Consider the following 14,978-nt stretch of genomic DNA (forward strand, 5'->3'; position numbering starts at 1 on the left):
TTTTTGGGTAGGTGCAAGATGATTTTTTTCTTCTACACACCGGGTCTTTTCTCACGAATTTTTTCATCTAGTCTGGTTAAAAGAGCAGAATAATATTCCCAGGATATTGTTTTACCCTTTTCAAAATAATTAATAAACAAAATGCCTTTACCATCCTAAAACACCCATGTCATGACCTTTCCTCCTGATGGAACCGACTTTGTCTTCTTTGCTGCTGAATAACCAGCTACTGTCCATTATTTGACCTGTTTGGATTCGGGTGTGTGTAATGGTGAATCCAAGTTTCATCCATAGTAATAAATCGACACACAAAATCAGTTTTATTCTTGTTAAACTGCTCCAAGCACTGTTCAGAGATTTCATGCGAGTGCATTTTTGATCTGCTGTGAGCAAGCGCAGCACCCATCTTGCACAAAGCTTTTTCATTTGCAATTCTTCATGTAAAATATATATCCTACACGTTCTTTTGAAATGCCTATAGTCTCAGCAATTTCATGCACTTTGACTCGCCGGTCATCCAATATCATATCGTGCACTTGATCAATGATTTCTGGTGTTGTTACACTTTTTGCATGTCCTTCACATGGATCATCTTCAAGGATGGTAAGGCCACGTTTAAACTCGGCAGCCCATTTCTTAATGGGCTGCCGAGAAAACAAAGAAGAAGAGTGCCCATAAATCTTTATGAACTTCGAATGAATTTCTTTTGGTGTTAAACTTTCTTTTACAAAGAATTTTATAACTGCACGATACTCAATTTTATCCATTTCAAGGAATACAGACAACACTTTTGCTTCAGACAGCTGTATAAAACAAACTACTTAACAGAATGACTTGCAATTTCATAAGGATGCTCATGATAGAAGTACGATGTACCAACTTAGAAAAAAAAAATCTTGCCGATAGTGTTGCTATCTATGGGCGAGGTCGAGAACCTTTCAGATCACCCTCATAGTTGAACAACCTCTTCTGCATCTGTCACTCTCATACTATCTGCATTCAGAAAATTATTCTTTCATATTCATTCTTTCTTTTACTTGTAGCATATTGATAGAATTCTTGTGTGTTTTCTTTGGCTTGCAGAACTAGTTTCTTGTCATACTCAGACTTAGCTTTCCATACAGCAGTTGTGAGTAGTCTAGCCTGCTGCTTATAATTTTCATAACGGACATCATCCTTATGCACATGGTATTCCTTCCACATCATCCATTTCTGATGAATCTATTGCTTAATAAAATTACATATTCATTTGACTCCTACCCTATTTATTCTTTGAACTCTTGGGCACATTCTGATATTGCATCATTTAAGTATTTTTTAAATGCTTCCCATGCACTGTTGATATTTTTCCCATCCAGCAACTGATACCATTATGCTGAGCTCGGTATAATCCTCAGCTGGTCATAATTTCTTGCTATGTAGTTCACCATGTAACCTTTTCTGAATGGAACGTTCATAAACTTAGTTACTTCCCAAGTGAGTAGCGCATGATCACATCTCCAAACAGAGGCAGAACAGTCATGTCTTTAACTGAAACATCCTCTGACACTATAATCAAATCTAACACTCTTTGACCTTGAGTTCCTTCTGTCACATGCTGCTTGAGGAAGTTGTACTGCAACAGCTCAATAAATTTAGTTTCATTTTTCTCTTGAGATTTTACTGCTACCCAATCAATATTTGGATAATTAAAGTCTCTTATTATGATTACTCTTTTGTGCCCATTGTCTCTATTTCATGATGCATTTCTTCATCACTAGCGACTGACCCACCAGGTCTGTAACAACACCCCACTATGTAATTGATCTTGTTAAATTCTACTTCACACCAGATGGCTTCAAATTCACTGCCACATGAAATACTGTTACTAGTACTACACTCATAGGTCTCAACACTAACTGGATTCAAGTCATCCCTCCTCCTCTTCCTCCTCTCCAATTCTGTCTATCCTTCCTAAAAATACTGTACCCTTTACACTCAATACCAATTAGTATGTCTGATTCTGATAGCCAGGTCTCACTAATGCCTACAATCTGAGGTCCTCCCAACATATTGACCAAGGCAACAAACTTTACCCCTTTGTTTCTGATACTCGTAGATTTTGTGTATAGATATAATAATCTACCTGCATGTTACGGTTGGACAACTTGCCGGTCTCTATTCTTCTCTAGCCTTATACTAGAGAAGAATCAAACATGTGCAATCTTTGCACATGTTTGATGGGTCCAAACTATATGAACACAAGTCTAAATTGTTCTCTCCTCATAATCATTTCCATGATAATGCCTATTCCTTTCATTAGAACAATTATATAACATTGTCACCCTTACACTCATGTTCTCACTATTCCTCCTATTATAATTTAGTTTCTGTGACTCTCTGTGTTAGGTCTCATAATAATTATTAGACTAGTATGAAACCTAACAAGATTCCTGATACCAGATGCATTTAGGTGTAAGCCATCCCTTCCATATAAATCTAATCTTCCCTCAAACTCGCTCCACACATCAAAACATTGACATCTATTTCCTCTATACAGCCTATGCATCAAGTTGTTTGCCATCATAGCCCTTCTTCTTAATTCATTTTTATCATATTGAGGTAATATACTTACTATTTTCACTTTCTCACTCTTCAATCTTGCCTCTTCCAACAACCCTTTCATATCCTCTCTCATACTGAACTTATCACTTGTTAAGTCATTAGTACCTGCTACAATTATGATCTCATTTACTTTTCTTTTCTGTTTTTGAATTGCTTATGTTATATTTTTAATTTCTGCTCCTGGAAAAATTTACTTGTTCTACTATTTTATCATCTATCTCTATTTTCTGAGTAATGGGTTTCTCATTTGACAGCATTGTTTTTGTTTTTTCTTTGTATATTTTCATATTATACTGTTCTGAGATTTCATTTAATGATTTCACTAATATCTATAAATCATCTACTGATGAAACTAACCAAATTTAGTCATTGCAAATAATAATATATCTAACCTTGTTTGTGGGTTTATTTGTATTCCAAATGGGTAATGCTATTTCCAAACTGATAATATTCTAATGTAAAAATTTTCTGAAGCTTAGTTTTATGTTGCTCCTGTAATAATAGTAATGAGAGAAATGGCAAAGCTTATTTGGATTACAGAGATACCCTGCTTACCAACCAAAGGCAGATTTACATTTTACATAAAATTTAGATTATGTTAAGGATAATTAAAAAGAGAGGTATGCACTCAGGTATGTCTTTTAATTTAACCTTAATATAATCTAAATTTTATATTAAATGTAAATTTGCCTTTGAGGTAAGTGGGATAACTCCATCATCTAATAAACTTTGCTATTTCTATCATCATTATTATTTTATTTATACCTAATCTAGTCTTTAATACTATTACAACTTGAACAACGCATAAACCTTTAATCTATCAGTAAATCATTTACAGCATTTAATGTTTGAAATGTTTCTCTTTTGCCTTCACGCACACCTGAAGTTTGTGAGGTCACAAAACTAAGGCAAGGAAACACTGCCAGTGCTTGCTCCAAATCCACCTTCAGGCTGGCGATGCTGGGGTGTCGTTTCTTCCAGGCTACTCTCTCTCTCTCTCTCTCAAGCTCCAACCATAATTTGAAGTTCAATGAATTCAGATCTGGACTTTCAGATAGCCAATAAGATGGTGATATGTTGTGGAGAATATTTACCTCTAACCACTGTTGAGTGCTCCTTGCCTTGTGTGCAGAGGCTGAGTACTGTTGGAAAGTCTCTACTGGCTACTGTGAAACAAAGTATTGTTCAGGGGCCATACAACAGCTTCCAGTCTTGATACACTGTGATAGAAGTTTTGACCCCTTTCTCACAGAAATTTGACTGATACATTACATCCCCCCTCCCAACCAAACCATCACTGATGGTTTGACATCACATCACACTACTCATATCACTCTGAAAGCACTCACTCATAATAATCTATACTTTATAAATAATTTATGAATAATTTATATTGAAACAATTTAAACTTACCCTAATAATATATACCGAAACTTTTCTTTTTAAATTCCAGCTCGCTATTGACGTTTTTGTGCACATTTACCTTTAACAAAGTCACGATGTCCTCTATGCTACCTACCATTTCTGGGTGAATATTTTTACCAGCTTCTCTAATATATTTATTGAATTATACAGAATAATATAGTATTTATTTTGGCTTTTCTATATGTACATGAAATAATGTGAAATATCTTTATGGGACTTCCTAATGGGAGTGTGAGAATAATTCCTTATGGGAATTATTCTCACACTCTATATTCATATCATCAGTAAGTCCTCTTCACTTACCATTGTAAAATACCTACAGAAGAGCATAAGTTCAAAATAATCATTCCCATTAATAGGATGACTCCACGCATGTTTTTATTATTATCCCAAAACTCCATGGAGTCATTTTATCATACACACAGCTCATCATACCATGCCTTAAACACACTCACAGGCAAGGCATTCCAATCATTCACAACTCTGCATGAAAAAAACCTGCTTCTCATGCCCCTGTTCACACCCTCCTTATACAGCTTCCAGGGATGACCCCTGGTTCTTCCCTGATATCCTACTGTTTTCTGTAGAACCTCTCCACCATTGATCATATAACAACCCCTTGCTAACTTGTAGCGCTCCATCATATCTCCCCTCTTCCTTCTATCCACTAGATATTGCATCTTCTCAACTTTTCCTCATATTCGACATTCCAGAGGTCAGAAACTACTTCCGTCAGTTGCCACTGGACCTTTTCCAACATCTTTTCATCTTTTTGAAAACCAGGTGACCATATCAATGCACAGTAGTCCATACGTAGCCTAATGAGAGTCTTATATAATGGAACCAGAATGTCCTTACTTCTGAAAGTTAGTGTTCTCCGCATCACTGCCAGCATTCATTGTGTTGTCGTCACAATTTTGGCATTATGTCCTCTAAATTTCAGATCCATATCTGCCATCACCCCAAGATCTCTTATTTCCTCCAACTCCGACAATATATTCCCACCAAGCATAAATTATACATCCCATCTTTGTTTGCCAAATTTTAAAACCTTACATTTTGTAACACTGAACTCGCATTCCAATTCCCATGCCCATTCACTCAATTTATTCAAGTCTTCTTGTAAGGCCACAACATCTTCTCTATTCTTCATAGTCCCAACTTTGCATCATATGCAAACAACTGAATATTTCCATTCAGATCTTCACCAATATCATTAACATACAAGTTAAACAGTAATTGCCCTAAAACAGACTCCTGAGGTACACAACTAGTGACTTTCCTCTTCTGGGATATTGCTCCCCCATACACAACTTGTTGATACCTATCAGATAGCCAGTGTCCGATCAATGCACTAATCTAATATCCAACCCCATTTGACTAGTTTGACTATCAACTTATCATGCAGTAATCTAACAGAAGGCTTTGTGAAATCGAAGTATACTACTGTGTATCAATCTCCTCTGTCCTACTTACAATAAGGTGACTTATTGTAATAAGAAACTTATTACAATATGTCACGTTACTGTAATAAGTAAGTAGATTACTAAAACATGACCTCCCTTTAGCAAATTCGTGCTGTCTATCAAAGATAACAATCATTGTTGTCAACCCAATTCTGGATCCTAGTTCTCACCAGCATCTCCAATAACTTAACCACAACACTCAACACAGATAGGAAGGCCTATAATTTAATGCTTGAGTTCTATCACCTCCCTTACGAAGCGGCACAATCTTACCCTCCTTCCACTCCTTTGGAACTTGATCCAGTGCAAGATACATATTAAAAAAATATGTCAAGGTAGATGTCAACTCCCTGGCACATTCCTTCAGAATATGTGGTGGTATATCATCAAGTCCCACAGCTTTATTAACATCAAGTTTGCTCAACTCCATATACACCTCTTGCTCATTTATAGTCAGTCTCTCCTCCTCGTCATCAACTACTCTTAATCTCTCCATGAAGTCACATTCACAAGAATGAAAGACCTTTATGAACTACTCATTAAGTATCTCCACTATATCTTCCACAACACTTGTCCTTATACCATTTTTTCCAATCAATCAATGTCAACCTTCCATAATCATTCTTTTTTTTTTTTTTTGCTAGCTACATATCGAAAGAACTCCCAAGGATTCTTTTTGGCTTCATTAGCTAACCACTGCTGCTCATAAATCGGTTTTGCTATCCTTACCAACCAAGTCACCTGCTTTGCCTGGTCTTTGTAATCCTCATGGAATTGGTTATTACCACTTCTCTTATGCCTCCATAATGCCCTTTTTCTCTGTATCACATGCTTAATCTATTCGTTCATCCATTTCACACCTACCTTCTTTAATGTTCTGATCCTTGGAATACATTTAGACCTTACTTCTACTAGATAGTTCTTGAATGTAATTCACTAATTTCCTGTTATAAATTCATGCTTTAAGTTAAGCTTAAGAAGAGATAGTATAGCAAAGAGGTGGCCAAGTTTCCTAGACCCACGAGCCACATAGCATAATTTTCAGAAGTTTACAAATTACAGGATATTTTCTAAAACATTAAATTATTAAAAAGACATACAGATAATTATAGTCACATTATTATGCTGTTTAATTACTGCTCATAGAAAGGGATCTTCATTTTTGCTGTTAATGCTTTAACAGCATTAATTTAGCAGTGTTAATGTTTTAACAGCATTACATTACCCTGATGGTGCCTGCCATGCAGAACAAAATGACGCTCACATGAAATATTTCTCAATTTAAATTTCTTTCATTTTTTTATATTTGTTTGTATTATATGAAATATATTATATGTACTATATTTCTACGTGTAATGATATGTTTGTGAAAAACATTTTATATATATATATCGTGACTTTTTGTCTTTTATGATAAACACATAAAAACCAAAAACTGCCTCGAGAGTGAAGTGAATAACCTCATGAGCTAGGATTTGACCCACCACTGGTATAGAGATGCTCGATTATAAATAAAGCTTGTAAATCAGATTTATATGAAATAAAAAGGTCAACATTATAGATAATTCAATAAAAATAAGGATTAAAGTTTTACTAATATTTATTTTTTAAAATAATTGATTTTTCAACTGAAGAAGCAAGGCTTAAGACAATAAAAAAACATTTTATAACTTCTAATTCTTAAAATAAATAAATAAATAAATAAATAGAATAAATACATACCAGTGATAGTATCTGAAACGAGGTCTCCAGTTCGGAGTACGCAACAAGCTTTGCAAAGTGCAGGCTAGATTAACGAACATATAACACATCAGGAAGCACCTGAAAATATATTAAAATCATATTACTTAAATTTTCTTTACATATGTACATTTTAACCCTCATATCATTACAGTAAACTTGCTCACTAGAAACTAGAAACACTTCAAGAACTTCTGACAAAAGGAAGGTGATGAGTGAGGCCACCACAGAGGTCTGTTATGGAACAGACTCTGTGGTGTAATTTATACATAAACGATATAGTTCAAGGTTTATAGTTCAATAATATAGTTCAGTTGTTTTGCTGATGATGCTAAATTAGGATGAGCAATGTCAGGTAGATCTGACATAATGTTCTTGCAAGGGGCTGTGAAATTATAAGTATAATGCACTTTGAAAAGTGATATTATACCTCTGTAAAGCTTATCATTTTGGAGGAACTTTGATTCAGAGAGAGAGAGAGAGAGAGAGAGCAGAGGAGAATAGCTAAAACTGTCTCAGGAATCTGGAACATTTGAGTGTGAGAGTCCTGAGACATCTCACCCTCATCTGCAAAGATTGTATGAGAGGAAGAGTGGTGATATGATTGAAATATATAAGTTGGTGAGGGAACATAAGATAGATACAGGGAGATTATTGCATAATGTGAGAATGAGCTATCACCCCTAGAAACTGTGCAAAGTCATGTGAGTAAGGAAGTGAAAAGGAATATTTTTCCCCGTCAGGTATTGAATTAGAGGAATGTTTTGCAAGAGTGACGAGGGTCATCAAAGCAAGGTATGAGAGTTATCACGTTCTGAGAGTGTTCATTTCCATGAAGGCTTGGAAGTAATACTAAACCCATAACAAGTTATTCCATGTTATTTATTTTCACAGTATTGATGACAACACAGAATGATAAGAAAATAATATTCATTAACTTATTTGCTGATATTTCACTGGTATTATATCCAGCATCTTTAGAGCGCAAAAACAGTTTGTCCCAGTATGCGAAACAACAACAATTTGGTATAACAGTGAAACTAGTTTAAAAAAATTGTAACAGACAATACAAGGAACTAAAGTCCTAATTAGGCATCATCTATGTTGGAAGAATAAATATTAATTAGATCTTAAAATGACTGTCTCCGAAATTTTTGGTAAATTTATACAGCCGTACTTGTTGAGGTTTGGAGTCTTTAAAGCTTCTGTTGATTCCAAGAAAACAATCTCTCTCTCTCTCTCTCTCTCTCTCTCTGACTTATAATGATTTCTGTGTAGCACTTTTGTTTTCTTTCAATTGATCCTGTGTGAAGCAGTATCCAAGGCACGATCTGCTAGGCCTGACTTGTCATAATGATAGTGCCAGATGCATTTTTTATGTTCACCAAGGCAGATGTCAACAGTTCTTCCTGTTTGTCCATAATAAGCCCAGTCACAAGAATAGGGCGCTTCATAAACTCCTGGATGTGATAAAGAAGAGAGTTTATCCTTAGGTGAATGGATGAGAGTTGCCAAAATAAGGTTTAAATACAGTGTGTAGCTGATATTATTAAACACTCTAGATATCCTTTCAGATATGCCTTGAATATATGAGATGGTAACAGTTTTGCTGTTGTCTTGTGTGCCAGGCAATGGAGGAATCTCTGGGAAGCATTTAGTATTTTTTCTATCCTATGGAAATTATAGCCATTGGCTAAGAAGGTGTAACATAAATGAGTGAGTTCAGAAGTAAGAGTTTTTGAATTGAAGGTGGGTTAGCCAATCTCATATGGAGGTTAGCAGGGTTTTTTCTCCCAGAAACTTGCGTTTTTCATCCTGCATACAGACAAATCATCCTCGAGAACACACACAATTTACAGACAAAAATACTAGTGGAGGTGCTGGGCAGTAAATGGCGTTGGTGTAGAGCAGCATTTCCCAAACTGTGGGCTGCGGCCCCCTTGGGGGCCGCAAGTTTTATTGAGGGAGCCGTGAAATAATGAAAACAAATTTAAAATGTTTTAAGACTAAGTAGTTCTTTTTTTTTTTTTAATCTTAAAAGAAACGCATTTAATTTTTATTATTTCTTTTATGTCATTTTTTTATATTTTAATGGAAAAAATCACACATTGATGTTCGTTCCCAAATTTTGCTTCCTACGTATTTCGGCGCTTAATGAATATTAGTAAATATATGCTTTTTCATATAAGTTTCATTTCAAAGATATTGATAAGAAGCACAAAGAAGCTTACATTGTAAGGATAGGAGCTATATAATCTAGGTTGCCAATTAAAATTCCTAGTTCACATATTGCCAAAGTAAGAAAAAGTGCTCTAGTAGGTTCATTGCGGGATGAACTATAGGCAAATATATTTAAAAATGGAATAATTCCATCTTGGGATATGGCTTGGAGAAGACGAGGAGCTCCTAAAAAAAATCAGAACAATAATAGAGTTATTAAGTATGATAAAATCAAGACTATAAACTATTTTTTTTTAAACAGACACAAAAAAATTAAAAAAAAAAAGTAAACAAAAAAATGCAAACAAAAAGTAAAGCTATTTTTGGTAATACACTGCCCTCATTTTTAAGAATTATCCAACTAGATTACAGAGATGCTAAATAAATTGGATTATATTGAATAATTATTATTGCGTGACACCTCCAGGGAGTCCAAAGACTCATCGAGGGAGGGTAACTACTCCCCAACTCTCCGTCTCCACCAGTTGCAGATATCTTCCTCATCTACACCAACACCATCTACTACTGACCACCACCACCACTAGTATTTTCACAAACAAACATCCATGCCCACAGTAGGATTCGAACCTGCAGCCTTTTGGTTGGAGAATGGAACCACTCAGCCAACCAGGCTGGCATAAGGATAATTAATTTGACATACCTATGTACATTCACGTCCACACGGTTAGCCTAGTGGCTATGCGCTTTGCAACCATATGCCTGGGGAAGGAGTGTCCTAGGTTCGATTCCCGTCGGTGACGTGAGGAGCTGAAGGATCTTCCTCAGCCATAGCCAAGTTAGCCAGTCTTGGGCGTGGACAGCAGGGTTTTTTCCCCAGTTTATTCTGGGGTTTTTCATCCCGCAAAGCAGGCAAACTGGCCTTGAGAACTCAACACTACAGGCCATAGGATACACCGGGGCATAAGGCTGACCACCTTATCCTGTAAACGGAGTGAGGTCCGATGATCAATGGACCCTCGACACCGCAAGGTAAAAGAGGGTATAAGGAAGAAGATGATGATGATGGTGTACATTCACATACAAGTACGTCAAATTAAGTATGTCTGTGCTCAGACTATCATTTTTTTCAACTTCAACACCTCCTAATCACATACCAACCAGTCTAATCAAGTATTGGTCCAAAGTATTATATCATCCTTAAATTCAAAAATGCACCTAGGTATGTCAAATTAATAATTCTTAAAAATAGGGTCTCCATGACTAAAGATAGCTTTGCTTTTTTGCATAATTTCCAATATAAGAGCAATATGATTTTCAGAATTTAAAAACATCCAAAAAATGTTTTTATCTATTCTTCTCAATACTATACAAAAGCTTCCAAAGAAACGTTACTATTGTATGTGAATGAGTTGTGTCATAAATAAGTCATTATTGAATAGGGATATGTACTCATAGTTCGGAAGGCATACTATGAAAGTGGGCAAATAGTTCAAAGTAGCAATTGAATGTTGAAGAACACGCAGAAAAGCAGAACTAAGGATTTTTTTTTCCCATAAGTTTTCATAAATTCACATCTGTACTAATGTGCATAGATCTGGTTGCTGGATTTCTTGGAATTATTGGGGCCAGTTAAGGGTAAATAAATAAGTAAATAAGCTAGATAAGTAAGAAGAGACCTTCACATAGTCTTTAAGGATTATGGAGAGCATACACTCAGACTTCTGACCTAATATCCAATTTCATCTTTTCATGGTGTGATATGTTATTTGGTATCCATGAAGATACTGAATGAATGAGGAGAGACTGGCAATGTGGGACTTAGCCAATCAAATCATACTGAGTATTAGCCTAAGCCAAAAACAGAATTATTATTAAATGGTATCTTATCTTCATGGAGTCAGGAGATCCACACTAACTTTCATAAAGACAAAACCTATCATACTTCTCCTTAAACTCATTCACTGCCAGCACACTCACGACTAAGAATATTGATACAGTCTGATGGAATGTCATGATAGCTGGAGCAGTGTATGGATAATCAAGGCATTAGCTGTTTTCACAGGAAACCAGGATAAACAGTAAAAATCAGCTGCTAGAACAAACTTGATATCAGCAGAACTGAAGACAGTACTATCAACATAATGAGAAAAGAAGACAGGACCCATCATCAAAGAAAGTACAAATGATAGAAGAAGAATTAGTGAACTATCACATTAATATAACCGATGTTACTGAGAAGAGTTAGACTGAAACAAATGAGATGTATTAGTAAACAACTATAAGATGTTAAATTCAGACAACAGGGATCAAGGAAAAGAAGTATTCAATATTAAACATAAAGATAAACTTCTTTATCTTTATGTTTAATATGTAATATGTATTTGTGTATAAGGTCCCACAGAATGTTATATTCAGGTTAGTCGATTGGTAGAGCCTCTGTTACTAATGGCTCATGCAAAAATTAATTAATTAATTATTATTGCATCACACCTCCAGGGAGTCCAAAGACTCATCGAGGGAGGGCATCTACTCTACAACTCTTCGTCTCACTACTCCACCAACCTTCATCATCTAACACCAACGCCATCTACCACTGACTACCACAACTAGTACTTTCACAGACAATCACAAACATCCATGGCCACGGCGGGATTCGAATCCGCAGCCTTTAAGCTGGAGAGCAGATATGCTAACCACTCGGCCAACCAGGCTGGAAAAAGTTAAGCAAGTTTGAGCATGGTTAGTAGTTGGAAGGGAATCAATTATTTGATGCTGTTGGCACACTCTCCCTCGATGAGTCTTTGAACTCCCTGGAGGTGTCACATAATAATAATAATAATTATAATTTTTTTCAAGATATTAGAGAGGGTGGATGATATAAATAAAAACAAAATGTATTGTAAAATTTTCTTTATATCAATCTTATAGCACACCATTACTAACTTATAAGTTTCTATCATGTCCACTCTTTTCAGCTTATCAACAAAACTGCCACCTACATACCTACAACCTATTCTAACAAGGAGCATTCTACAGACCTGTCACCAGTTTGGTCACTTGTCTCCAAATCCTCTCCACCACCTCCTTCTCCTTAATGTTACTAAGAAACCAAGGTGACCAAATCTGTGCACAGCAGTCCAGATGCAGCTGAATCATAGCCAAAGAGGGATAATAACTTTGCTATTTTTGCTTGTTAGTGTGTTTTTCAACATCCAAACAATCCTTTGTGCCTATTTTACTAACTTTTGTTATATGCTCTCTGAATATCAACTCTCTGTCCATCCACCATTAACCTTAAGATCCTAGCCTTATCAATTTCCTGCAATTCAGCACCATCAATGTGGTACACAGTATGTAATCTTTTCAACCCAAATATCATACATTTTGCAAAATCAAACTGCTAATCACTATCAACCACCCACAATGCCAATTTATTTAAATCATCCTACAGGATACATCATCTTTATCAACTATTGTCCTCACCAGTTTTGTGTCATCAGGAAAGAACTGAACATTCCCTATATCTTCTTCTTCTTCTTCTACAGCGACCCCACTTAAGTGGGACAAGCTTGTGGGTGGCTGATAGTGATTAGCAATTTAATTTTGCAAAATGTATGATATTTGGGTTGAAAAGATCATTCCCACATCATTAATATAAAAATTAAAGAGTAGTGGTCCTGAATGGGGCACTCCACTGGATTTCACTCTACCATATACTACTCTTGTTTAACTATCAGCCACTCCCCCATACATGCTGCCAGCTTTATATGCATTCCTATTTGCTGCAATTTTTGTAAGTTTTCCTTGTAGTGTATACCATCAAATGACTTTGTAATGTTCAGTAGTTTCATGTGTAGCTATTTCCTTTATCTAATTCTGCATCACTCTTATTATAAAATGTGAGTAAATTATTAAGGCAGTACCCACCTTTTCCAAATCCATCCATCATAGAGTACCATATTCCTATCCATCCACTGCTGAATTTTACCATTAATCAACTTTTCCAATACCTTAACCACCACTCCTGAGATATTAATTGGAATGTAATTTTCTGCTGATGTCTTTTATTATTATTATTATCCCAAAAACCCCATGGAGTCACAACTCATCTTGGAGGTCCCTTTCGTCATATACACAGCTCATCATACTGCACCTTAAACACATTAAAATTCTCTGCAGACAACATTCCTATTTGCTCTAATCGGAATGTTGACTGATTGGAATGGTCTAAGGCAATGCATTCCAATCAGTCACAACTCTCCATGCAAAAAACCTTCTTCTTACTCCTCCGCTCGCACCCTCTTTATAAAGCTTCCAGGGATGACCCTTGTTCTCACCCCATCTTCCACCATTTTACGAAAAACATCTCCAACATTAATCCTATAATAACCCCTTACTAACTTGTATGTCTCTATCATATCGCCACTCTTTCTCCTATCCACTAGACTTTGCAAATTGCATCATCTCAACCTTTCTTCATATTCAACATTCCAGAAATCAGAAACTATTGTGGTCAATCACCTCTGGACTCTCTCCAACATCTCTTCATCCTTTTGAAAATCAGGTGACCAAATCTGTGCACAGTAGTCCATATGTGGCCAATCAGAGCCTTACACAATGGAACCCGAATCTCCTTACTTCTACAAGTCAGTGTCATCCATACCATTGCCAGAATTTGTTGTGCTGTCCTTATAATTTTGGCAATATGCCCTCTAAATTTCAGATCCTTATTCACGATCACCCTGGATCTCTTATTTCCTCCACCTGCAACAACATATCCCCACCAAGAACTAATTCTACATCTCTCATTTTTGCTTTTAAAATTTCATAGCCTCACATTTTGCAACATTGAACTGTCATCCTCACTCCTCTACCCATTCACTCAATCTATTCAAGTCTTCTTGTAAGGCCATAACATATGTTCAACTCCTCATAGTTCATTTTGGAGTCACTTTTATGTAATGAACTAAATTATCCTCTTCCCACTCCTTTGGAACCTTGCCAGAGCTGAGATTTATAAGACTTATGAGACTAAATTAAGTGAAAGTATCAGCAATATAGAATGCTGTAAATAGGGAATGCCAACCATTATGTGCACGAAGTCTGGGATGGCCAAGATGGCAGACGAATCAACATTGACTGATCAATGGCATCAACAGCATGATAGCAAGATGTGTGGCACACTCCTGACATCTAAGGGACGTGGCCAGCCATTGTGGAAGAGATTGGAGCCTCATCATGTATTTATCCATTGTCAACCGTGAAACACACCATGTCACAATATGAAGTTAGAGATGTGGTTGAGATCCCTGCAACCATCAGCTCTTATAGCTACAGGGAAGGACTTGAAACTGGGAATTGTAAGACAAGAACTACTAAGGTAGTGTATGAAGATAATATCCCAAACCCTCCAGAGAGGATATTCTCAGATGTCCCTTGTCTGAAAACAAGGAGCAATCTCTTGAAAATAGTAACATGGAACGTCAGAACACTCTACGACACGGGCAAATTAGACAACCTACTCCAAGAATTAGAAGTGATGAAGGCTGATACAAGAGTGGG

The 14,978-nt window shown here is 36.2% G+C and overlaps 1 protein-coding gene across 1 annotated transcript in view; it reads right to left on the minus strand.

Annotated features, from left to right (window-relative positions):
* Nucleotides 1–14,978, minus strand: part of kcc (solute carrier family 12 member kcc) — an 831,023-nt gene that overhangs the window by 390,393 nt on the left and 425,652 nt on the right. Inside the window, exons 13-14 of the mRNA XM_090408412.1 lie at nucleotides 9,467–9,641; nucleotides 7,218–7,316 (exon numbers count right to left, since the gene is read on the minus strand). Coding sequence (XP_090264538.1) covers nucleotides 7,218–7,316; nucleotides 9,467–9,641 — 274 coding nt within the window. The remainder of the gene's footprint in view (nucleotides 1–7,217; nucleotides 7,317–9,466; nucleotides 9,642–14,978) is intronic.

The sequence above is a fragment of the Typopeltis vanoorti genome, chromosome 18, assembly GCF_054136105.1.
Source record: "Typopeltis vanoorti isolate ZY-2024b chromosome 18, IOZ_Tvanoo_1.0, whole genome shotgun sequence".
In the NCBI taxonomy this organism is placed as follows: Eukaryota; Metazoa; Arthropoda; class Arachnida; order Uropygi; family Thelyphonidae; genus Typopeltis; species Typopeltis vanoorti.